Source organism: Salvelinus fontinalis, chromosome 20, assembly GCF_029448725.1.
Source record: "Salvelinus fontinalis isolate EN_2023a chromosome 20, ASM2944872v1, whole genome shotgun sequence".
NCBI classification, from domain to species: Eukaryota; Metazoa; Chordata; class Actinopteri; order Salmoniformes; family Salmonidae; genus Salvelinus; species Salvelinus fontinalis.
Genome location: NC_074684.1, coordinates 9,883,095 through 9,908,146, shown reverse-complemented (window position 1 = coordinate 9,908,146; position 25,052 = coordinate 9,883,095). Strand labels below are relative to the sequence as shown.

The window sequence follows — 25,052 nt, the reverse complement described above, 5'->3', positions numbered from 1 at the left end:
ACGTATCTTTAATTTATTATTTTATCACTGGAGCTGAGGTCTCACAAAACAATAAAAATGTTATTATTCACCTATTTCAAGCTCATTTGAAATTGGAAGAGGTAACTAAGGGTTGAAGCTTTAAATCTAAATGCTAAATTATACCAATTTATCCATTTATGGAAACACAAAATTGCTATCAGCAAAGATGATTGGAGATATGTATTATCCTGCTGGCATATATTCAGTGCTCTGCCTGTCCCGTCCTTTCCACCTGCCTCACTCTGCTTACTCCACCTGCCACTTCTGAGTTTTTCACTTAGAGTTATGCAAAGTTGGTAGAAACTTATTCAAAATGATTCACAGCTGTAATGGCTGCCAAATGTGATTTCACCAAGTATTACCTCTGGGGTGTTTTTTTTTATGTTCTAAAATTGGTATTTTTCTTTGAAAATGTGAAATAGGTTGTGTAGATCAGTAGTAAAAATGCTTATCTAATCCCTTTCCCAGATTTAATTTGAAGGCAGCAAATTGTGAAGACTGTGCAAGGAATGTGTAGACTTTCACCTAGACATTGGTAAATGAAACAGACTTCGCTAGGGTTCTAAGCAACAGCAGTCTCCAACACAGGGTCTCCTCCTCACATGGTGAAAGAGGATGCATTGTCGGTAAAGGATCCGTCCACAGACCTGCGGGCGGTGGAGACGTAGATCTCGGACTTGACCTTGGAGAAGCGTCGGACGTTCATGACCCTCTTCCCCACGCACCACACATCCTCCACAATCTTCTTGAAGTGGTTCCTGAACCTCACCCCGATGAAGGCATACAGCACCGGGTTAAGGCAGCAGTGCAGGTAGGCCACCGTCTCCGTCACCGTCTTGGCCACTTGGGTGGTGTCCATCTCCCCGCAAAACTGGGGGTTGAACATGTGGACCGTGTCGTAGAGCAGGGCAGCGTTATAGGGCAGATGACAGGCAATGAACACCACCACAACGGCCAGCACCACGCGCACTGCCTTATGTCTCTGGAAGTTCTTGACGCGCAGCAGGGTGATGATGACGCTGGCGTAGCAGAATCCCATGACCAACAGAGGCAAGAGGAAGCCCACCGCCATCTGGGTGCTGGGGACCAGGACCTTCATGTGGCGGGCCGTGGCAATGTCCGGGAACCTGAAGTTGCAAATCACAGAGTCCTCTTCTGACTCTGAGGATATAGGGTTCTTCAGACCAACAGGTGTCATAGCATTGCTGTAATCATAGAATCCATTCTCACTTACATTGTAGAAGCTGTGTGCAGGCACATAACGCTCGTAGTAGACAAAGGTGGGGACAGAGAGGAGCAGGGCCAGGCACCAGACTGTAGCACAGATGATGCGGCTGTAGAAGAGAGTGAAGGAGCGGAGCCTGAAGGAGCGGCGGGCCTGGACAATAGCGATGTACCGGTCGGTGCTAATACAGGCTAAAAGCAGCATACCACTGTACAGGTTGACACTGTAGGCCCCTCTGAGAATCTTACAGGCCACCATCCCCATGGCCCAGTCACTCTGCTCATTGTAGATGATCAGGGGCAGAGCCGCCACAAACAACATGTCGGCTATGGCCACGTTCAGAAGGTAAACGTCCGTCATGGACTTGGTCTTCTTGTAGAAGGCGTAGGTGACGATCACCAGGATGTTGCCCAGTAAACCCAGGATGCAGATGACAGAGTGGATGTAGAGTCGCACCACTGTCTCCACACTGTTGTTTTTTGTCATTTGACATGGTTCCACATAATCCATCTCACCATAGTCCTCTGTAATGACATTTGTTGACTCACTATAATCTGTACCATCCATTTTCTCCTATTCAGAGAGAGAGAGAGAGAACTCAGAGAAGAATAGGCCTTTCATTTACCACACTTGGAATTTGACCGAAATTATCATTTATTTTCAACATACAGTACTACATGTACTCTAACTAAAAAATGCATTACTCTCATGACATACTTAAATCTATTCTATCAATTTCAACTACTGTATACATCAATTATTCTAATTACAAAGCCTTTGGACTTTTGCAAAGATCTGAGTGTAGTTAATTAACATCCTTACGAAAGTGTGACTATAAAGTAAAGTGGGGTTGAATGGGGTTAGTGATGCTGTGTGGTGTGATACAGAGATTGGACATTTTCAGAGAAACCAGGTTGTATAACCGCGACACTGAGTGACCCAATTCCCTCTGTAAATGCATGAGAGTGTGGTTAAGTATCTCAAGTGAAAAAAAGTGGTTTAAATTTTGTGTACAATGACACACAATACTTTATCGCAGTAAGTTGGTAATTTTAAAAATCTATGTGTTTTGAATATGAAAATGGCACAATGTTATTGACAAAGAAATAAAAGTTGTTGTTCCACCTTTGACTCTTATTACTATTCTTCCCTTCCGCATGGTGACTGTTCTCAAAGCATATCGCAAATCCAATCAGGAATTGTATATATTTTTTACAAATCTTAATTTACAGTTGAAGTCAGAAGTTTACATACACTTAGGTTGGAGTCATTAAAACTCGTTTTTCAACCACTCCGCAATTATCTTGTTAATAAACTATAGTTTTGGCAAGTCGGTTAGGACATCTACTTTGTGCATGTGTAACAGTATAACTTTACGTCGTCCCCTCGCCACGACACGGGCGCGAACCAGGGACCCTCTGCACACATCGACAACGGTCACCCACGAAGCATCGTTACCCATCGCTCCACAAAGGCCACGGCCCTTGCAGAGCAAGGGGCAACCCTACTTAAAGTCTCAGAGCAAGTGACGTAACTGATTGAAATGCTACTAGCGCGTACCCGCTAACTAGCTAGCCATTTCACATCCGTTACACTTGACACAAGTAATTTTTCCAACAATTGTTTACAGACAGATTATTTCACTTATAATTCACTGCATCACAATTCCAGTGGGTCAGAAGTTTACATACACTAAGTTGACTGTGCCTTTAAACAGCTTGGAAAAATCCAGAAAATGATGTCAATGCTTTAGAAGCTTCTGATACACTAATTGACAACATTTCAGTCAATTGGAGGTGTACCTGTGAATGTATTTCAAGGCCTACCTTCAAACTCAGTGCCTCTTTGCTGGACATCATGGGAAAATCAAAAGGAATCAGCCTAGACCTCAGAAAAAATTGTAGACCTCCACAAAGTCTGGTTCATCCTTGGGAGCAATTTCAAAATGCCTGTACAAACAATAGTACGCAAGTATAAACACCATGGGACCACGAATGGGCCAAAATTCACCCAATTTATTGTGAAAAGCTTGTGGAAGGCTACCCAAAACGTTTGACTGAAGTTAAACAATTTAAAGCAATGCTACCAAATACTAATTGAGTGTATGTAAACTTCTGACCGACTGGAAATGTGATGAAATAAATAAAAGCTGAAATAAATCATTCTCTCTACTATTATTCTGACATTTCACATTCTTAAAATAAAGTGGATATCCTAACTGACCTAAAACAGGGAATTCTTACTAGGATTAAATGTCAGGAATTGTGAAAAACTGAGTTTAAATGTATTTGGCTAAGGTGTATGTAAGCTTCCGACTTCAACTGTATGTTAGATTTCTCAAACATACTGTATTTTTCCTGCATATTTTGTCTTCAATCTTATAATATACCTTTTTACCTGACAAAAGAAGTTAAGCCATATATTCACTTCCTGAATGTACCAAGGTTATTATAGTTTTGTGTTTTAATATTCGTTTTTATATCTATTAGTTTTTCAATTTTAATTAGAAAATCAGTTTAGTGTCAGGTTTAAATTATGAAGTCAATCTCAATGTGACTTCGATTTCAGATGAATAGCGCAGACTGTTGTAAAATAGTATGGTGGAATGAAACACTCTCTCTCCAATGTTTACACCCATCCAGTGCTTTTTAACTTGGCCAGGCTGCGGATCCGTAGGTAATATCCCCGCCGACCCCCTTTTCCCCAGAGTTGAAGATCCGAATCCAGTTCAACACACATTTTTGTTGTCGCCCTTCTGTCACATTTCTTACTATCAGTTGTGGATGATAATTCTACACATGTAGCGGTGAAACTGCCACGCAGTATCTGATACCAACCGTTATCTCAGTCAATTTATTAATGGGGATATGCATTTAGATTTTCTTGAGTTATAGTCTTGTTCGGAAGTAGCTTAGTGTTGTTTTGAATTATGTAGCATTTTAGAGCAGATGAGACGGCGTTAAACTCTAGCATAGCCTACCTGTTTAGTTTAAATCATTAAATCAAAGCACATATTTTGCCGAGTGGCTCGTACTGTTGAGTTTTGGCATCATTGGGTAAAAATGCAGACCATTCGCACAATCATCTTAAAATCTCAAAAGAAATTAGTTTTTTTTTTTGTTTTACAGTAACGTTATACCATGCTATTATATTCGGTTATGTTATGTATAATACTATCATTAGCCCTTGTTATCGTGCAGACATTGATTCCGTTTTGATGTAACTTTATTAAACGAGCACCATACGCCAGTAACGTTAGCCTGTTCACGCAGAGCCTGCGTAATGTAGCTAATCCCCCACATGCGCACAAGCTTCGGGATCTTTAGCTGTCAAAAAAGTCCGAACAGCAGCCAGTGTTTTATCTTTAGTAGTCATCTAAATATAAAACCCATTTGTTTCATTTTTTCCTTTATTTTCTGAGCTATTGGTGATGGTGGGCTAATACAACCATGTCTGTTCAGTCTGGGCTGTGATGAAGGATCAATCCGGGCCAGACAGCTTAGTCAAAGGATTTTGAATAGGTTATGTTGTACAATATGTTTTGTGAGACATTACTTATTCTTTGCATAGAGTGGACATTTCCTTAGCTTCCCTAGCTGCAGAATTCATGCATATTTGATTGGATATGATACATTCCAGCAAGATCCCGAGGGGATTTTTTTTCTTCAGGTAATGTGAGTTCAGACTGCATAATAAACGTAAACAAACAAAAAAAGGTGCCTCAAGTAGTATGAATCTATTGCACACAACTATTATGATAAAAGTGTTTCTGTGAAAATAATGAAGGGTAATAAAATGGTACAAAGTGCATCAATGGAGACAATACAATGTCAGACAAGACAGTCAAAAGTAGAATTTAAATTATGTCCAAATGGTGCAGCTGTGTCAATTTCAGGTAGGGCATGATTTAGAAATCAACAGATTTGTTTACAATAGATACAATATAATCCACAGTAAAATATTTTTTACATACATTACCACTATGTTTCCAAATAAACATTTAAGTGCATATTGAACATATTTAACCCAGCAGTTTTTCCTCTTACAATATTACAGTAAAATATATATATTTTTAGAAACATGCTAAGATTGCCTAGGTCACATATAATTCCATTTGTTGTGCGAGAGGACTTACCAGAATAATGGAGTAATAAAGTTTTACAAAATATTCTTGGGACTTTTCTAAGCCAAGTTCGAAGAAGTGAAGCTGTGAACCTCAGCGATTACAGTATGTCTGTTTTGTCTGATCAGCAAGGACGAAGTAAAGTTTTTGTCCGTTTGATCAACCTACGTGTGTGTGGCCAAGCAGTGTCGCTGCAAGTTCTCAAAACCTCAGTTGGCAGCCTGACACCTACATAACCACAAGATAAAGCATAGGAACTCAAGAAATATGCTTTCAGTTTATTTGGTACACCACCCTGTTCACAAAAATGCTTCACAGGGCAGTGAGTCACGTGGCCATGGCTTGCTATAATAAAGCAGGCAGACAAGGGTCGAGGCATTCAGTTAGTGTTTGATTGAATGTTAGAATGGGCAAAACGAGTGACCTAAGCAACTTTGAGCGTGGTATGATCGAAATACAATCTCACAACATGCTCAAACCTGAGGTATATTGCACTAGTATGGTTGTACAGACATGCTTTATGTGTGGGATACTGTTTTAATAAAAGGTAAAAAAAAATAAAAATAAAAGATTTAGCATAACAATATCACTGAAGAGTTATGAATAAAGCTATTTAATGTACTTACATACCATAGTTGTCATTATCTACTATGATTAATAACATGGTTGTCTACATCCTCTGCATACAATTTAAAGTTATACAGACAGGTATGAAAAGTTTGACATTTCACTAGATGTAACTAAGTATGGAAGCATTTTGCAGTGGTCTGCCAGTAGGATGACATCTAAACAGCCAACCAACTGTGGGTACTGTAATTGGCACAGCACAAATTACAGTAAGCTCCCCACATTGCGGGTTTCAGATTGACATAAAATGTCCTTGATGTCTCAACATGTCACCCATCAGACCCTTTACAGTCATCTCTATACTAAACCACCCCCCCCCCCCCCCAAAAAAAAAGCACAATTAAAACCCTGCTCAAGAACAATCTCGGTGACAGTGGTAATTTTATTCGATCCATGAACACAAATGTACACAAATTATGTGCACACATAACATAAATAATAGTTAACGTAGTAGAAATGGCCTTTGTGGTGTAAGGCTGATGGGATTGTCATGCCACCTCTTCCATGTAGTCAGCTCCTTGACTCTGGCTGAGCTGAGATACGCTGAGGTCCTGAGTGATCTCATCAAACTGGGGGCGGTATTGAGGGCGAAGAGGAGGAGAGAATAGAAAGGGTGAGTGTGTGAGATAAGGTAATATAGAAATACCACCAAAGACACCTACTAACATAAAATTCATATTTATTAGACCTATTTATGTACGGCATGATTATAGGGAACAAGTCAAATTTAGCTAATAGAATGTGCTCAAAGAGCATATAAACGGTCAATTACATTTTGATTCCTATCCCCACCCTATACTGGAATATGCCTTTACCTAAAACTGTGGTAACTACAAGGGCCCACTGCTGACTAGCTTTACACATATGTAGGGTTGACTGCCTGTTGCCCTTCCTATGACACACAGGCACCGATGACGTGGACGTCAATTAAGGCAGCTCCTCGCGCCGCTCTGATTCAGAGGCGTTGACTTAAATGAGGAAGATACATTTTGGTTTAATTCATTCAGCTGTGCAACTGACTAGGTATCCCCCCCTCCCACACACACCTACCTTATCGCTGTTGTCGGGTCCCTCGATGGAAACCTCCTCGATCTCTTCTCCGATGCTCACCTCACTCTTGGAGATATCCGATCGATGGCTGGTGGCGGTAAACAAGAAACGTGCAGAGAAGGGAAACCCTTTAGATTTATATCTCTCATGGCACAGATAGGGCATGAAACTGAACGAGCACTGAGCAGCATCTAAAAATAGCTAGTGAGATCTAGGGAAGACACAGTACAACGCCCTACATTACCTGTTAAAGTCATCGCCGTAGTCGTCATCTGGCAAAACAAAGAGGGGTATATCAGGATGATACTCTATATATACAAAAGTATGTGGACACCCCTTCAAATTAGTGGATTTGGCTATTTCAGCCACACCCGTTGCTGACAGGTGTATAAAATTGAGCACACAGCCATGCATGTGCAATCTCCAAAGACAAACATTGGCAGTAGAATGGCCTCACTGAAGAGCTCAGTTACTTTTGACGTGGCACCATCATAGGATTCCAGCTTTCCAACAAGTCAGTTCATCAAATTTCTGTCCTGCTAGAGCTGCCCCGGTCAACTGTAAGTGCTGTTATTGTGAAGTGGAAACGTCTAGGAAAAACAACAGCTCTCCCGCGAAGTGGTAGGCCACACAAGCTCACAGAACGGGACCGCCAAGTGCTGAAGTGCGTAAAAATCGTATCTACTCGGTTGCAACACTCACTGCCAAGTTCCAAACTGCCTCTGGAAGCAATGTCAGCACAATAACTGTTCGTCAGGGAACTTAATTCAAATGGATTTCCATGGCCGAGCAGCTGCACACAAGCCTAAGATCACCATGCGCAATGCCAAGCGTCTCTGGAGTGATGAATCACGCTTTACCATCAGGCAGTCCGACGGACGAATCTGGGTTTGGCGGATGCCAGGAGAACGCTACCTGCCCCGATGAGTATTGCCAACTGTAAAGTTTGTTGGAGGAATAATGGTCTGGGGCAGTTTTTCCATGGTCGGGCTAGGCCCCTTAGTTCCAGTGAAGGGAAATCTTACCGCTACATCATACAATGATATTCTACACGATTCTGTGCTTCCAACTTTGTGTAAACAGCTTGTGGAAGGCTCTTTCCTGTTTCAGCATGATAATGCCGCCGTGCACAAAGCAAGGTCTACACAGAAAATGGTTTGTCGAGATCGGTGTGTAAGAACTTGACTGGCCTGCTCTTGACCTCAACCCCATTGAACACCTTTGGCATGAATTGGAACGACAACAGCGAGCCAGGCCTAATAGCCCAACATCAGTGCCCGACCTCACTAATGTTCCAACATCTAGTGGAAAGCCTTCCTGGAAGAGTGGAGGCTGTTACAGCAGCAAAGGGGGGACCAACTACATATTAATGCCCATGACTTTGGAATGAGATGTTCGACGAGCAGGTGTCCACATACTTTTGATCTTGTGGTGTATATGAAATAAATACAATTCAAATATGTAACCCACCAAAAACAGCATAATATAAAGAAATAAAACCTGGAATTGGGTTAAGATCATACCCTGCACAGAAGATCCGGTTTTATCATTTATAATTTTCAAGTCTTTGAATCCTTCCTCTCTGGGGTTAGAAGAAGTACCTAGAAAAAGCATTCGAAGGATTTACTCAAGAAGCAAAGAATCCAGAGTAATAGTCAGGCACGTGCATAGATAGAGCCCTATAAAAAAAAGTGCCCATTTGATTGGTGCAACAACTGCAGTTCGACTTTGCCAGTAGCAGAACAAATTGAAATAAGTAAAGACTAGTTACCTTGTTTTGACAGCATAGCCTAGCTCAATAGCTAATTTATTGAGCCTACAATAGCGATGATCAGCTGGTATAGTCAGCTTGTTTTAGCAAAGACACTTTTAACAAACTTCCTCTCATCTGTGGTTCTAACATGCTTAGACTGCATTGTGTGATGAGCGAGTGTGTTTTTGCAGAGAATTAAGGCCTATGTTAAAAAATAAAATGATTTGGCTAGAGGAGCAGTAGAAGTCTATGACTTGATTTCAGGTTGATTTACTCATGGAATTAAAACCTCTTAAATCCCACGATCACACCGGCGTGATTTAGTGCTTCTAACCCCTTTTAAGCGTTGTGTGTTTGAGCTACAGAGTTCTGGATTTCTTGCATTAGATTCGTCTACTGCTTCTGCCGGAGCTAGAGCCTTGTTCGTGAAAACAGTTCTTCTCACAAAAACGTCTGTAAAGCCTGAACGGTTTCAGCTACAGACTAATGACCCCACTATGAAAAGCCACACAATAGTCGTTAGAAGGTAAAGGGTTCTTCTACATAGAAGATCATAGGAAAACCCTGGACATATTGTCTATAATACTGTATTAAACTCCAAACAGTGGTCACTGACTAGTTGGATATTCATTTCCCATTGAGCAAACAATTTCTGTACTTACAGAAATGCTTCTGAATGCATTTTTTCTTTAAATCAGGTGTTTGCTTGCCAGATCTTATTTGTATATTGACATTTGTCATGAATGCAACTGTTTATGTCAAATTGTTTTGTGTTCCACTTGTAGCCCTGGTTGTCCTGAAAAGAAAATGGTAAAACACTTCAATGCGAGGCTGAGCAAGCAGATGAAAGTAGCACATTTCAGCTTTTTGCCTGTGGGAGGCCATGGACCAATGAAGTTAAATGGGGGGGTAGCACCTGCCCTGCTCTGTGCAAGGCCCTGGTAATAGTACTTAACAAAAGTGCATCATTCTGGAGATAAAAGCATCTACTCAACTCACAAACTCATGTTAAAATTAGTCTATACAACCCGTGCTACAGTTCATAACGCGCACACACACACACACACACACACACACACCACTGCTCTCACAGTTCTTGCTGCCTGAGAGGTCTCTGTGATGGGGGGTTCCACTCAGGAGAAGCCCATCTGCAGCACTCCTCTGTGGGGCCGGGCCCGAATCTGCTGCTCTCCTGGTGGAAAAACAAAAGAAGCAAGGCCTAAGGCTGGAGGCCAAAAACACATTCAACTCATATTCATTGACTGAGGCAGAGGAGACAGGCATGTCATAGAAGAGATACTAAGGAGTGTGGCACTGCACAGCACAGAGAGAAAGAGAGGGGGAACAGAGGGGATGGGGTACAAAAGAGAGAAAGAAGATGCCTGCTGTGAAAGAGAAGCCTGCAGCTCACCTGTGCTCCAAGCAGCTCCGTTTATTATCATAGTCAGAAAAGAGCTCGTCCCCATCGCCCTCTGTGTCACTACCCAGAGCAGACAGGCTGAGCCCAGAGAGAGAGAGAGAGAGCGAGAGAGTGGAGACAGGACACACACAGGAGCATAGTGAAGGAAGTACACTCACACAACACACACAGAAATACACACGACAAAAAACACGCACACACATGCAAAGAAAAAGTGGAAAAGTACAAGACCATGAACACCGTATTAGTATAGGTTATTATTTAGAGGTCAATGCCAATGTTACAAACGTTCATTGTTGGTTTCGAGGCAGCAGGCAAATGGTCAGACTTTTCACGGCTTTATCCCTCCGCTAATGGAGGAGTGATACACCAGCACCATGCACACTCACTCATTGAGGCTAGTGCCCCTCCTCATTGGGTTAAAGGAGCGCCCTGAGAGGCTCTCCTCCCTCAGAGAGCGGACGAAGCTGCTTGGGGAGGGAGGAAAGGACACACAGATAAACAGAAAAGAAGAAAGGAACAGGATAGAAAAAAAAGCTGGGCAGGCAGAGGAGAAACCCGAGGGGGGAAAAAAAAGACAAGTGACAGCAGAGCAGAGACAGACAGCACAGTGCTCCTAAGTGGAACCAAACTACCCACCACCCCCACACACGCTGGTCCATGTTTCTAAGCCACTTCAGTCATCTTAACAAACACTTCCTTTGTACTTTCAATATGAGTACAGAATACTAAGCTAACAAGGATATCTATTTGCGATTACCTGCTATAGATAGAACAGGGCCGTGTTCATTAGGCACCAACAAACTACCTGGAATTGTCCAATAAGAAACCCGTGTTTTGGTTTTCCATTGCAAAATGTTTTGTTATGGTGTGCCCTAATGAACACGGCCCTGCATTTCAAACTATTATGAGTCACTGTAGCCAAACTCATTGAGTTTACAGTGAAGACATACTTACTCTTTCTGACCGTTTCTCTTTTCAGAGAGACTGGCCCCTGAATGACTCTTAGCCAGGGGAAGGCTACTACTTCCATACGCAGCATGACAGAGAGCGAGAGAAAATACAGTGAGCAGAGCGGCGACAGAGCTGCACTTCTCTTCACACAATACTTCCTAATGTTGGGTTCTAGCTTCAAATATATTTACTCCTGCTACGATATTAGAGGAACTTTGTGCATGGAATGTTACTGTGAAAGGGGAACAATGTACACTACAGTACCAAAAGTATGTGGACACCTGCTTGAACATCTCATTCCAAAATCATGGCCATTAATATGGGGTTGGTCCCCTTTCCTGCTATAACAGCCTCCACTCTTCTGGAAAGGCTTTCCACAATATGTTGGAACATTGCTGTGGGGGCTTGCTTCCATTCAGCCACGAGCATTAGTGAGGTCAGACACTGCTGTTGGGCGATTAGGCCTGTTCAATGTAGTTGAGGTCACAGTTCTCGGCTTGCCAGTCAAGTTCTTCCACACAGATCTCGACAAGCCATTTCTGTATGGGCCTCGCTTTGTACACAGGGGCATTGTCATGCTGAAACAGGAAAGGGCCTTCCCCAAACTGTTGCCACAAAGCTGGAAGCACAGAATAGTCTAGAATGACATTGTATGCTGTAGCGCAGTGTTGTGTTCGAGAGCACCTAAAACGAGACCGATTCAAGACCAAGACCAGAGTAAATATAGTCAGAGTCAAGACCAGAAGGGGGGGCGAGACCGAGTCAAGACTGAGTCAAGACCGAGACCAGGTGGGGGACAAGGGGTCCGAGACCAGAAGAATGCAAGTCCAATTCAAGACCATGATTGTAATTTTGTCAAATCACCACCATAAGAGTTCAAAACGTCCAGTATTTCTGTGTTCTTATTTCAGAACAGCATATGGATTCTTTAAACATTCTGAATAAATGCATGTTGAGGGAAAACAGAGTCACTCTACAAATGATTACTAACCCAAACACAGTGGGGAACAATGGGCCTTCCACGCTTTCAGAGAAGAGCTAAGGATTTATAAAATAATTATCATTATTTTCAATGATGTTCTGATTGAATCTCTTCAGATTTTGTTGGAAAGGAAAAAGGGTTAACACTGAAGACTTTTCTGGTCTCTGGGGAATAAATCTAGCTAGCCAAGTCAGCCGGCTGCAGAAGATATATAAAGGGATCTGCCATTCAACTGTATAAGTGCAACATTTTGGAGTGATAGTTGAATCAACCAATCACATTTTGACTTAATGGGTGGGACCTTTATTACAAAAACATGTATGGAAACATCTGCCTTATTAAAGGCCAACAGGTCACTGCGCAATAGCGAGCAGTAGTTTTCCCACGGTCTAGCTAGCTAGCTTTTGTTGTCGGCTAGTTTGCAGTGGCTGCAGCAGGTGTTATCAAAGAGGATATTGTTTCTAATTTGTTAGCTTCTCCCTTTTCAAGAATAACTGTCAACAATAAGTTACATTTTCAAATGATAAGTCATCTGGGATGAGAGGAACTGTTTAATTTTTTTTTAATTGCAGCTAGCTTGCTGATGTTAGCCATCTCTTTGAAAATAACTTGTGTGTGAAATATTGTTGGATTTAAAGTAGAACTGACCACATTTTAGCAACATGAAATCTTATTAAAATCTGTTTATGTACACCCCCAGAATCTATAACACTTAGATAAGGTAATTTTCATGTTTTCATAAATCCTTAAAATGTTTGGGAATTAAGTATTGTAATTTGTGAAAACTCTATAGTAATATATAGTGGGAAAGCGGCAATGCGTTTGTACAATTATTAGACACTGCAGCAAATAAAACCAAATAAAAAACACCTGTCTTGTCCAGGACCGGAGTCTACAGTCGTGGCCAAAAGTTTTGAGAATGACACAAATATTAATTTTCACAAAGTCTGCAGCCACAGTTTGTATGATGGCAATTTGCATATACTCCAGAATGTTATGAAGATGAAGAGTGATCGATGAATTGCATCGATGGCCTGGTGTCAAGAAGGGCAGCAAAGAAGACACTTCTCTCCAGGAAAAACATCAGGGACAGACTGATATTCTGCTAAAGGTACAGGGATTGGACTGCTGAGGACTGGGGTAAAGTCATTTTCTCTGATGAATCCTCTTTCTAATTGTTTGGGGCATACGGGAAAAAGCTTGTCCGGAGAAGACAAGGTGAGCGCTACCATCAGTCCTGTGTCATGCCAACAGTAAAGCATCCTGAGACCATTCATGTGTGGGGTTGCTTCTCAGCCAAGGGAGTGGACTCACTCACAATTTTGCCTAAGAACACAGCCATGAATAAAGAATGGTACCAACACATCCTCCGAGAGCAACTTCTCCCAACCATCCAGGAACAGTTTGGTGACGAACAATGCCTTTTCCAGCATGATGGAGCACCTTCCCATAAGGCAAAAGTGATAACTAAGTGGCTCGGGGAACAAAACATCGATATTTTGGGTCCATGGCCAGGAAACGCCCCAGACCTTAATCCCATTGAGAACTTGTGGTCAATCCTCAAGATGCAGGTGGACAAACAAAAACCCACAAATTCTGACATACTCCAACTCCATTGATTATGCAAGAATGGGCTGCCATCAGTCAGGATGTGGCCCAGAAGTTAATTGACAGCATGCCAGGGCGGATTGCAGGTCTTGAAAAAGAAGGGTCATCACTGCAAATATTGACTCTTTGCATCAACTTCATGTAATTGTCAATAAAAGCCTGACACTTATGAAATGCTTGTAATTATACTTCAGTATTCCATAGTAACATCTGACAAAAAATATCTAAAGACACTGAAGCAGCAAACTTTGTGGAAATTAATATTTGTGTCACTCTCAAAACTTTTGGCCACGACTGTACACAGACCTGAGCTATAGCCAATCAAAGCTACAGTAGGCCTTTATACAAACAAGCCATTTGCCAAACGGGACTGCCGTCATTCACTTTGAACTGGACTGTGTGTTTACAGGCAGTTGCAACAGCGTGACTTTACATCATTAGCACGCGTTCGCCAAAAGCCTTAAAATACACCTGAATGTATTTCTGCAAATATGTAAACACCACGGGAGTCCTCTTACATTTAGGAACTTTATAGTCCTATTGATCAAACAACCATGAAATGGTAGGCCTAATCCCTCAGTTATGCATAACAACAACAAGATCAACAACTAAATGCTAGCCAGAGCAAGCATAGCAAAAATGTAACGAAGGATCATCAGATAAACCCTAACACGTTTTCTGCTAGTTGGCCGTCAAAATTTAACTGATAATCGATGGGGAATTGTAGCCTCCTCGTCCTTCTGCAGCTTGCCTGCCAATGCATGCTTGTCCAAACCACGCACCCGAGCTAACTGGCTAGCTAGCTACTTCCAGACACAAATGAGAGAACACCTCACTCGGACCATTTTACTCGCTGTAGCAACGCTGGTTAGGCTGTTTACATGTCATCTAGAGCGTTCTTGATTAACTATAACTTTTTGGGCACCGGTCATATTCAGCGGGTGATGTGCGTTCGTGTGTTCATCAGTTGTTATGCGCTTTGGCACACTCAGATGAGAGTGCTCTAAAATCGGAGCAGATAGCATATCTCTTGCGTTCGCAAATTCACTCTGGCTAACAGTCATTCAAGTTCTTGCTAGCTAAGCAAATGACACTTGCATCTCTAGCTGTGTAGCCACCAAAAAAAACGATATGAGAGGGAAAAAGTCAGTCAGTCACTCACCCATGCTAGCTAGCTAACATTAGGCTCTGTGTTTTTAGCTTACTACATAAATAGATATGCTAGCATATTAGCCACGTTATGACTGACTTGTGATAATTGCCCTGGCTAGTTTGATTGCATTGACATTCCCAGCCTTAGTTACATTCGTCCGTTTTTGTCCAGAATATTGAGTCATTGAAACTGTTCATCCTAAATGGAGGCAGCAAACAATGTACCAGGCCAGCTGTGATTTACTACCTGATAGCAATATCTTTTAGACTACCAAAAAATGTATCGGTGAATTATATGAATTATGCATTTAATAACTGCATCGATCTATTTTGCCAACAATGTCTTAGTGTACGTCATGGAACAGTGAGTCAAATAGCAAAAAAAAACAGTATATGATTTCCTATGGGTTTTTTTTAACGAGTTTTCCTATAGATTTTTCAGATTCACTCTCAAAATAACAATATTTTTTTTACCGAAAAAATACCCAAATTGTGCCCCTGTACATCCAGGCCCATCCAAGTCTACCCACCTGATGCAAACAGTGCATGATGACAATTGCGCATCACATATAGCCTAATAACCAACACTTCAGATTCAACTTTTTTAATACCTGGTTTGCATTCCCATTGTTGCCTTGGTTAGCATTTACTGGTAGATATAAACTGAAACGTCTTCCCTACCCTACAGGCTACCGATGTCATTCCTCCGTGAGCTGCTCCATGACAAAACCAGATGAGAGCTGAACACTGTTGCTGCCTGCAAATGATATTCCGATGATACTAGGCTGTGTGTGTAAATACATTTTATGAGCTTTGACATTGTGTAGGCTACTTTGTGCATCATTTCTCTATTGTACTACATAATTGATAAGTCGCATACCTCCACTACACTACTTTGATATGCATCAGTAGGGATTAAGAAGTTAATAAACGCAATGCTCACGAAAACAAAAGTGCATATGCGGCTTATACCCTCCACTAAATCACTGGCCCTTTGTGTTTTACAAAAAGTGCTCTCTCCTACATGAGTGACCTGGTATTACGGGTGCTGTCCTTTCAGCATCACCAACCTGTCACACACTGAAGACCTATAGGTTCACCACTGTACTAACCTGTCACACACTGAAGACCTATCGGCTCACCACTGTACTAACCTGTCACACACTGAAGGCCTATAGGATCACCACTGTACTAACCTGTCACACACTGAAGGCCTATAGGTTCACACACTGTACTAACCTGTCACACACTGAAGACCTATAGGTTCACCACTGTACTAACCTGTCACACACTGAAGACCTATAGGTTCACCACTGTACTAACCTGTCACACACTGAAGACCTATAGGTTCACCACTGTACTAACCTGTCACACACTGAAGACCTATAGGTTCACACACTGTACTAACCTGTCACACACTGAAGACCTATAGGTTCACCACTGTACTAACCTGTCACACACTGAAGACCTATAGGTTCACCACTGTACTAACCTGTCACACTGAAGGCCTATAGGTTCACCACTGTACTAACCTGTCACACACTGAAGACCTATAGGTTCACCACTGTACTAACCTGTCACACACTGAAGACCTATAGGTTCACCACTGTACTAACCTGTCACACACTGAAGACCTATAGGTTCACCACTGTACTAACCTGTCACACACTGAAGACCTATCGGCTCACCACTGTACTAACCTGTCACACACTGAAGACCTATAGGTTCACCACTGTACTAACCTGTCACACACTGACGACCTATAGGTTCACCACTGTACTAACCTGTCACACACTGAAGACCTATCGGCTCACCACTGTACTAACCTGTCACACACTGACGACCTATAGGTTCACCACTGTACTAACCTGTCACACACTGAAGACTTATAGGTTCACCATTGTACTAACCTGTCACACACTGACAACCTATAGGTTCACCACTGTACTAACCTGTCACACACTGAAGACCTATAGGTTCACCACTGTACTAACCTGTCACACACTGAAGACCTATAGGTTCACCACTGTACTAACCTGTCACACACTGAAGACCTATCGGCTCACCACTGTACTAACCTGTCACACACTGAAGACCTATAGGTTCACCACTGTACTAACCTGTCACACACTGAAGACCTATAGGTTCACCACTGTACTAACCTGTCACACACTGAAGACCTATAGGTTCACCACTGTACTAACCTGTCACACACTGAAGACCTATAGGTTCACCACTGTACTAACCTGTCACACACTGAAGACCTATAGGTTCACCACTGTACTAACCTGTCACATACTGAAGACCTATAGGTTCACCACTGTACTAACCTGTCACACACTGAAGACCTATAGGTTCACCACTGTACTAACCTATCACACACTGAAGGCCTATAGGTTCACCACTGTACTACCCTGTCACACACTGAAGGCCTATAGGTTCACACACTGTACTAACCTGTCACACACTGAAGGCCTATAGGTTCACACACTGTACTAACCTGTCACACACTGAAGGCCTATAGGTTCACCACTGTACTAACCTGTCACACACTGAAGACCTATAGGTTCACCACTGTACTAACCTGTCACACACTGAAGACCTATAGGTTCACCACTGTACTAACCTGTCACACACTGACGACCTATAGGTTCACCACTGTACTAACCTGTCACACTGAAGACCTATAGGTTCACCACTGTACTAACCTGTCACACACTGAAGGCCTATAGGTTCACCACTGTACTAACCTGTCACACACTGAAGACCTATAGGTTCACCACTGTACTAACCTGTCACACACTGAAGACCTATAGGTTCACCACTGTACTAACCTGTCACACACTGAAGACCTATAGGTTCACCACTGTACTAACCTGTCACACACTGAAGACCTATAGGTTCACCACTGTACTAACCTGTCACACTGAAGACCTATAGGTTCACCACTGTACTAACCTGTCACACACTGAAGGCCTATAGGTTCACCACTGTACTAACCTGTCACACACTGAAGACCTATAGGTTCACCACTGTACTAACATGTCTATAATAGATATAAAGGCTGTTAAGATATGAATGTTTCAAGAAAGGAGTGGATATATTTGGCCTGGCGAAGCAGTTTTATGAGCTGACTGAATGGAAGCTGTTAAATATTATTTTTTTACTCCGCTGGTCTTGGGAAGAAATTACGAGTCCTCACTGTCCGAGACAAGACCGAGGAGAACAAATGCATCCGACACCAAGACAAGACACTCAATATGTGGTCTCGAGACCAGACTCGAGTACTACAACCCTGCTGTAGCGTTAAGATTTCCCTTCAAGATCACGAAAGTAAATAATGTGTCCGTAAAATGATTGCTCATCCACCAAACTGTACAGTTAGCACTATGCATTGGGGCATGTAGCGTTCTCCTGGCAACCGCAAAACCCAGATTAATCAGTTGGACTACCAGATGTTGAAGCGTGATCACTCCAGAGAACGAGTTTCTACTGCTCCAGAGTCCAATGGCGGCGAGCTTTACACCACTCCAGCCGATGCTTGGCATTGCGCATGGTGATCTTAGGCTTGTGTGCGGCTGCTCGGCCATGGAAACCCATTTCATGAAGGGGGGGGGGGGGGGGGGGGGGGGGGGGGGGTAAAGGTCCCAGTGGGGTTAAAGCCCCAGCTGCGGTGGCCGTGAGGCCTTAGATCTATCTATAGGGGTAAGGGTAGGTCCCGTAGTAGGATAGGTCCCTAGTGGGGATGTGACCCATGCGAGATCCCTAGGTGGCGGGTAGGTAGGGTAGGTTCCGAGTGGGGGTGCAAATCCCTCAGCTGGGTTTAAGACCTGTTTGTTACTATATGGAGAAGTTGGCACATCTATATGCTAGCATGGTAGGTTACAGAGAGGTAGTCCATGTAGAAGGACTAAGGCAGGATGTGTGCCTGGTGGAGAATAGGAGGTATATGGGGATATCAGAGATGCAACATTGTCAGTAAGTGGTAACGTGTATGGTGATAGAACGTTTTCTGAGAGGCAGGCCATCTCCATGGTTGAAAAAGCGAAAGGATATCAGCACATTGTTTGAAAGTGATCCATGTGCATTAGCAGTAGCAATAATGAGAGCGGTTGGTTTATGGGGCGGGGAACCGTGACCGATTATGTGAAATTAAATGGACAACTGAGTAACCTCGGTAACAAGTGTTGTCGGGAACAGTGGTATTTACGGTGAGAGATAGACTAAAACCACTTCCTGTATTACACATTAGTCTTCAAACAACCTCTTGTGGCCCTACCACAAACTCTGTTTGTTCAGAACCTAACAATCATAAATATGCACTGTAGCTCGACTTTCTCCACATAGACCCAGCCCATCAGAGTTGATTAACGCCCCTGTATTTTAAGATTCTTAAGATATTCTGTTGCACCATTAGCCATGATCAATTTCTATGCTAATATTAACAGCATCCATGTTTTACATTTATCGCTATTACGCATGACTTAAGTGATGGATCATGGAGCAGCACACATGTTCAATAGCGTGTATGACAATCAATCCCCGTCCTCACCAGCCGTAGGTTTTCTGTGGTTTAGGCAGAGGGTCGTCAAAGAACGAGTCGTCCTCGTCTAGGTCCTCCTCCACCTCCAGTTCCAGCCCCTTCTTCAGGCTCGCCGTGGGGCCGTTGTCGTTGTCCCCGGACGCCTCGCTGTGCCTTGACGTCACGTGACCCTGCCCTTTGCCCTTTGGAGAGCCAAAGCGCAGGCTGGTGTCACTGTGGCTGTGACTGACCTCCACACCCTGTGGGGTACATGTAGGAACAAGACAGCACAAATAACAAAAACACACGTTTAAAGTCGCTTCTGTGTATTTGAGCGGGTGCAGCTAGCATTTAGTTGCAAATGGTTAGAGGATTGAAGCGACAGGGAGAGTTAGTAGTGGCACTGAAATATTAGCTATAGGAAAGATATTTTGAGAACTATCCGGCACAAGTAAAGGTCTTGTTAGAGGTTTGGCTAATGGCTTAGCTACGTTAGTCGTACCTACTCTATGAACCATTAAGACTGTGAAGTTGAGCAATTAGTAAAACACATGCACACAGCACAGTCAGATTTTCAATCAAAACTGGAAAACACTCATCATTCATTAGAATCAGTCTGGTGATAAGAGCACATTTGAGAGGCTGCGCTGAGATACTGCCAACCTATCTTCCCTGCGCTAATGGTGACACCATACCAAGTAAACCATGGGTTAACAGAAGACTATGGTACAGACATGCCTTTGAAATCAGAACTTCCCTTGGATGAGTTGGTATGAGCCTACCCACTGGGCAGACGTCAATTTAAAGTCTATTCCATGTTGGTTCCACGTCCTTTCATTGAAATTACGTGCAAACAACGTTCATTCAACCAGTGTGTGCCCATGGGTACGGTACACCTGGGTTGTGTTCATTACAGCAAACCAAATGAAAATGAGTGTTCCATACAAGTCCAGCAAGTCCCTCTCTGTTTCAGTAAATTTTCTTATGTTTGGTGCCGAATGAGCACAACCCTTTTCCAGCCTTGCAGTTTACCTTGGCGTCAGCCTTCTCCGCCTGTGCACCTTTAAACCTGGGGATCTGTGCATGAGAACACAGCTATCAGCCTTCTCACACACGCACTGCCTCACTAACATGATAGATACTGGGTAGGCCCTAAAGGTGGCTACATTTAGGGAGAATCACATACAGTTTAGTCTACTGACCTCTTCGTCCTTCCGAAAAGAAAGCGGAAAAACAGAGGCTTTGTTTTAACAATCAACATTCTCTTAAAATATCCATGTCATGTATACCCTATGCTCACATCCTGCAAATACAAAGCTAGGTCTCTTAGTTATGATTTCATGTTATGTTATTTTAAAGGCAAGTTCCACAGAAATGAATTGATTCACAAGAAAGCTGTTATGACAACAGTTCACACAAACAGGTATTAAAAGGAATGCAATATTACCGTTGAACAAAGTAAGAAAAAAAGTGATCCTACGAGAAACCACTACAACATACACTGCACCATTGTTTGAATAGTGCCAATGTACCTTACTAGCCGGTGTAGTGCTTTTCTTCTCCTCAATAAGTTGACTGGGATTGTGAATTACATCACTGGTGTCATGGGTGACCTGGAAGGGAAGGACACATTTAACATTGTGTTTCAGCATAAGAAACAGTTCATACGAAGTTCAATCTATGGCACAATCTAAAAAGGAACCCCAAGAGAGTAAAGGTGTCTTACCACACTTCGACACTGACTGAAGAAGCGCTTGTACAAGCCCAGAAACTCCTGGAAGTCTATAGCTACAGAGACAGAGGTGAGACAAAGCATTAGAGCAGATGACGACATTTTCCACGGCTTTGTGTTGCCATGCTTGTAACTATAGCAACCAACACTTTTCAGTTCGCTGCAGCTAGCGACTGGAACGAGCTGCAAAAAACTATCAAACTGGACAGTTTAATCTCCATCTCTTCATTCATGGACACTCTTATTGACGGTTGTGGCTGATTCGCATGATGTATTGTTGTCTCTACCTTCTTGCCTTTGTGCTGTTGTCTGTGCCCAATAATGTTTGTAACATGTTTTGTGTTGCTGCCGTGCTATGTCGTCGTCTTAGGTCTCTCTTTATGTAGTGTCTCTTGTCGTGATGTGTGTTTTGTCCTATACTTTTATTCCAAGCCCCCGTAGGAGTTCCTTTTGTTGGGCTGTCATTGCTAAATATGAATTTGTTCTTAACTGACTTGCCTAGTTAAATAAGGGTTAAATTAAATACATTAAATTAAGAATGTCACTTCATTTCAGTCTACAGAACACTTACATTTACTGGAGGCCTTGTCTCCAACTCTATGTTCATCAGTGACAAACTTCTCCAGCATGTTCCTGTTATCGGACACACAGACTACTTGTTAAGGAAACTGGATGAGCTGTAGATTCACGTCACAAATAGCATTGTCGTGTCAGCTTTGCAGTCAGGGCAGGTTTCCCCAGACACAGATTAAGTCTCTTCCTGAATGACAAAGAACTTTCAATGGAAATGCATGCTTTTTAGTTCAGGAGTGGGCTTTCCTGTGTCTAGGGAACGAGCCCTCAGTGTTTTGTCATTTTGCTTGAATGACACGGCCCAAACATACTTGTTGAAGTTGGGAAAAACATCTCCAAACACAACTTTCAAGTCCTCTTTGCGTATCCCACCAGTTCTGGCCTGTGAAGCGGAAAGTTTAAACAGAGTAAAAGGCAGGATCTTGGAAGAATCTTGGACATTTAAACACCTCCACAAGGTAATCAATGGCAATGGAGAACTTATGAGGATGACCAAAATGAGCACATCTACAAAAAAATGATCACCTTGTCATAACAATCAAACTTCTTTCGGGCGTCTGCTATTTGCCTGGGGGATAGTTCCTAAAAAGAGAAAAAAGGTAGAACATTGATATCAGACCGAGAAATCTCTTTACATTTGAAGTTGCATCCTCTTGGGTTCAATACAGGTGATCAAAACAAACATGAAATTGTGAGCTTGATGGTTTTATATGTTATATGCTAGTTCTTCATGTGCACCTTCATGGCCCACAGTTCTCTGTATGATAGCTACGTGAGCGCATTCTGCTGATTTGAGCAGAGTATTAAACATGACTAAGAAAGTGGGACAAACTTGTTATGTCAGAATCTCGCTGAACAACAGGAAAACCATTTTCTCTCTCTCTCAATCGTCTGGGTACATTTACACTAATCGCAAGTTGCCTTCTTTTGACCCAGATAATATTATAATTAGGTCGTCATGGCAAAATGACAACTATGAGTGATACAGTTTATTTTCTCTCTGGCAGCTCAGGTCCATTGACAAAATACTTGAAATGTTGTTGTATGAAGGATTACATCTCAATGTGGTCATGTTTGTAGGCTATGTATAATACCTGATTATGAAACAGTTGGTGCTCATTCATAACATTATATATAGATGTACATGTACCCAAGTGAGTGAGAAGGAAGGCAATGAAGATCATAAGAATTACTACCTTGGGGATGTTTGTGGCTTTGTCCCCCTTACATCAGATAACAGCAGGCCAGAGCAGGGAAATCAGTAGAGCAAGAAAGCAGTCCATTATAATCACAAGTGGGACACTCCATTCAGAAGAAAATATTTTTTAAAGGAAGGACAGCCATTCAAGAGTGTAATCAAATCAGGTAGACTTCTGGGCAGGGGTGATGTTGTGGATGTTTGTATGTTGTTGTTTGTATGTGTATGTTTTGGACTGTTAATTTTTTTAAATTGATTTTAAATATATATATTAAATACACATATATTAAATACAATCTTACAATAAAAAAAAACGAATCAGGGAGGCTTCAGGTTTGGACAACTGCTAATGTCAGAAGCTCTTTTCTCCACTAGGAGCTTAAGGGAATACGCTAATGTAGTGAATGACTAAACCCATGTATGTGAAATGGCAAGCCCTGTGCAATGGAGTGTCTTTACCTCTGAGAAGATGGAGGCCTTCTCCTTGTGTCTGCCCCTCTTGACGAGCTCCAGCAGGAGAGGAGTGTTCCTGTTCATATCAGTCTCGGTGATATCCAGCTCACAAGAGACCTGCTCACGGCTGTCTAGGCCATTTAGCTGAGAATAGGAGACACGCGCGCAATAAATTGCATGCCATAATGGTGAATGTAGCACTGACAATTCCAAGTTATTTGACCAAATGCCGGGCCAGCCCTATCCACTGGGAGTAAAACACTCACTGAGTTTATCTCTGGCTGGAAGACAGCAAGCGTGAAGTCCAGGTGAAAGACCTGTAGAAAGTCTATGATGAGGCTGGCCACCAGGCGTCCTGTAAAAAGGGAAGGATATGATCAGCCTCATCATGGAAAGAATGAATCATTGTAATGCATGTTGATTATTATGGGATTAGCAGACTATTGTTCAGACAATCACAGTGGATAATACAACCCTTACCATCCTTTGTATTAAGACATTTCTTCAGGTTTTCATTGACAAGTGGAGTTTTATTCTGGGGGAATGATAATGGGTGGTAGCAGAGGTTATGCAGATGTAAATCATACGCTGCACTGACATCCCAAAAAATGTAAAGTCATTAATAAGAGAAGCAATATGCAAGTCTAACGTTACACTATCAGGATTCATTGAAAATGCACATAAGTCAGGTATCGTCTTACCTCCACTTTATCCTGTTCATCCATAGCCAGGAAGACAGCAGCGCGCATTTCTGCCTACCGAATAAGAGAAGAGCAAAAGAGGGTGTTAGCCAAGTAAGAGGGCCTCAAACTGGCCTGAACTACCTAACGTTAGCTATGTAACAGTACTTGCTAAGTACCTACAAATGCATTGCTTGTAAAATAGTTCGCTATCTAGCTAACGTTAGCTGTTGGTTATCCAATGTTAGAAGGTACAGTAGCTAGCTAGCTAGCTATCCCACGACACTAGATCTCATGATGATAAGTCGGTGACTTTCCGGAGTCCAGCTAGTTACAGTACTGTAGCTAGCTAACGTTAGCTAGCTAGCTAGTTACAAGCGGCAACAACAACATTCTCAGTCTTTGAACAGTCCTTCGACATATGACTTTACAGTATTAGTAGTTACGTGCCTTTAGTTTGTTCAAGACCCCACTGTTTTCTAGGTTTTGGATCAAAAGATCCCGCAACTCAGTGTCGTCCTCCGTGGCAGACATCTTTCTTTTAGCTAGTCGGCAACCAAGACAACCAAAACAAACAGTGGCAGCTAGCTATATGCTAATTCAGCAACGCAGATTCCAGGAAAAGGTTAAAGAACAAGCCAGCGCGCGCGATTTGCACCATTCACCAGCATCGTGCCACACGCAATCTTGTCCCTCTTTAGTTCAACACGGAGGGAGTGATGTCAAAATAGTTTGGTGCTGTATCAATTGGTGGATTAGGTTCAAATCATGCAAGTTCTGTATCAAAATCTGAGTCATGTATAGAGAGATATCAGACATGTTAAACATATCAGATATTTTGATCAAAGTTGCTTTTGATTTGCTGATCTGCCTCATGTGTCATGAGCCATTTTTGACTCATGTCTCTTATCATTTGTGTTTGTGTATATTTGTATTATATCATATTTTGTAAATTGTGTGAATCCTATTCTTTTTCTGT

General features: G+C 42.4%; 2 protein-coding genes across 14 annotated transcripts; both read right to left on the bottom strand.

Annotated features, from left to right (window-relative positions):
• Positions 1-619: 619 nt before the first annotated feature.
• On the bottom strand, positions 620-1,831 carry ccr6a (chemokine (C-C motif) receptor 6a). Its single transcript, XM_055872348.1, has one exon. It carries the CDS (start codon positions 1,811-1,813, stop codon positions 620-622), a length of 1,194 nt encoding a protein of 397 aa, XP_055728323.1. The 5' UTR covers positions 1,814-1,831.
• A 2,806-nt stretch (positions 1,832-4,637) lies between these two features.
• Positions 4,638-24,868, bottom strand: cep43 (centrosomal protein 43). 13 transcript variants are annotated; one of them, XM_055872334.1, is made up of 21 exons: positions 24,520-24,864; positions 24,095-24,144; positions 23,874-23,928; positions 23,660-23,748; positions 23,400-23,537; positions 22,939-22,965; positions 22,268-22,324; positions 22,054-22,124; positions 21,741-21,802; positions 21,164-21,225; positions 20,970-21,050; positions 20,470-20,514; positions 19,468-19,697; positions 11,177-11,245; positions 10,609-10,686; positions 10,211-10,297; positions 9,879-9,991; positions 8,570-8,647; positions 7,291-7,318; positions 7,047-7,134; positions 4,638-6,565 (listed from the first exon to the last, which is right to left on the bottom strand). In XM_055872334.1, exons 1-21 carry the CDS (start codon positions 24,605-24,607, stop codon positions 6,485-6,487), a joined length of 1,677 nt encoding a protein of 558 aa, XP_055728309.1. In that variant the 5' UTR covers positions 24,608-24,864; the 3' UTR covers positions 4,638-6,484. The 13 variants fall into 13 exon arrangements, with proteins under 13 accessions (XP_055728309.1, XP_055728310.1, XP_055728311.1 ...); XM_055872335.1 differs by having other exon boundaries at positions 11,177-11,242; positions 24,520-24,863; XM_055872336.1 differs by having other exon boundaries at positions 9,891-9,991; positions 24,520-24,861.
• Between the last annotated feature and the right edge of the window lie 184 nt (positions 24,869-25,052).

What these genes read in the sequence shown, in the direction of transcription:
- ccr6a (XM_055872348.1), bottom strand. Translation starts at nt 1,813, where the DNA reads ATGGATGGTACAGATTATAGTGAGTCAACAAATGTCATTACAGAGGAC.
- cep43 (XM_055872334.1), bottom strand. Translation starts at nt 24,607, where the DNA reads ATGTCTGCCACGGAGGACGACACTGAGTTGCGGGATCTTTTGATCCAA. An exon ending in ATGAACAGGATAAAGTGGAG is followed by an intron (nt 23,929 to 24,094) that starts GTAAGACGATAC and finishes TCATTCCCCCAG; the next exon opens with AATAAAACTCCACTTGTCAA. An exon ending in AGGGGCACTAGCCTCAATGA is followed by an intron (nt 10,298 to 10,608) that starts GTGAGTGTGCAT and finishes CTCTGGGCTCAG; the next exon opens with CCTGTCTGCTCTGGGTAGTG.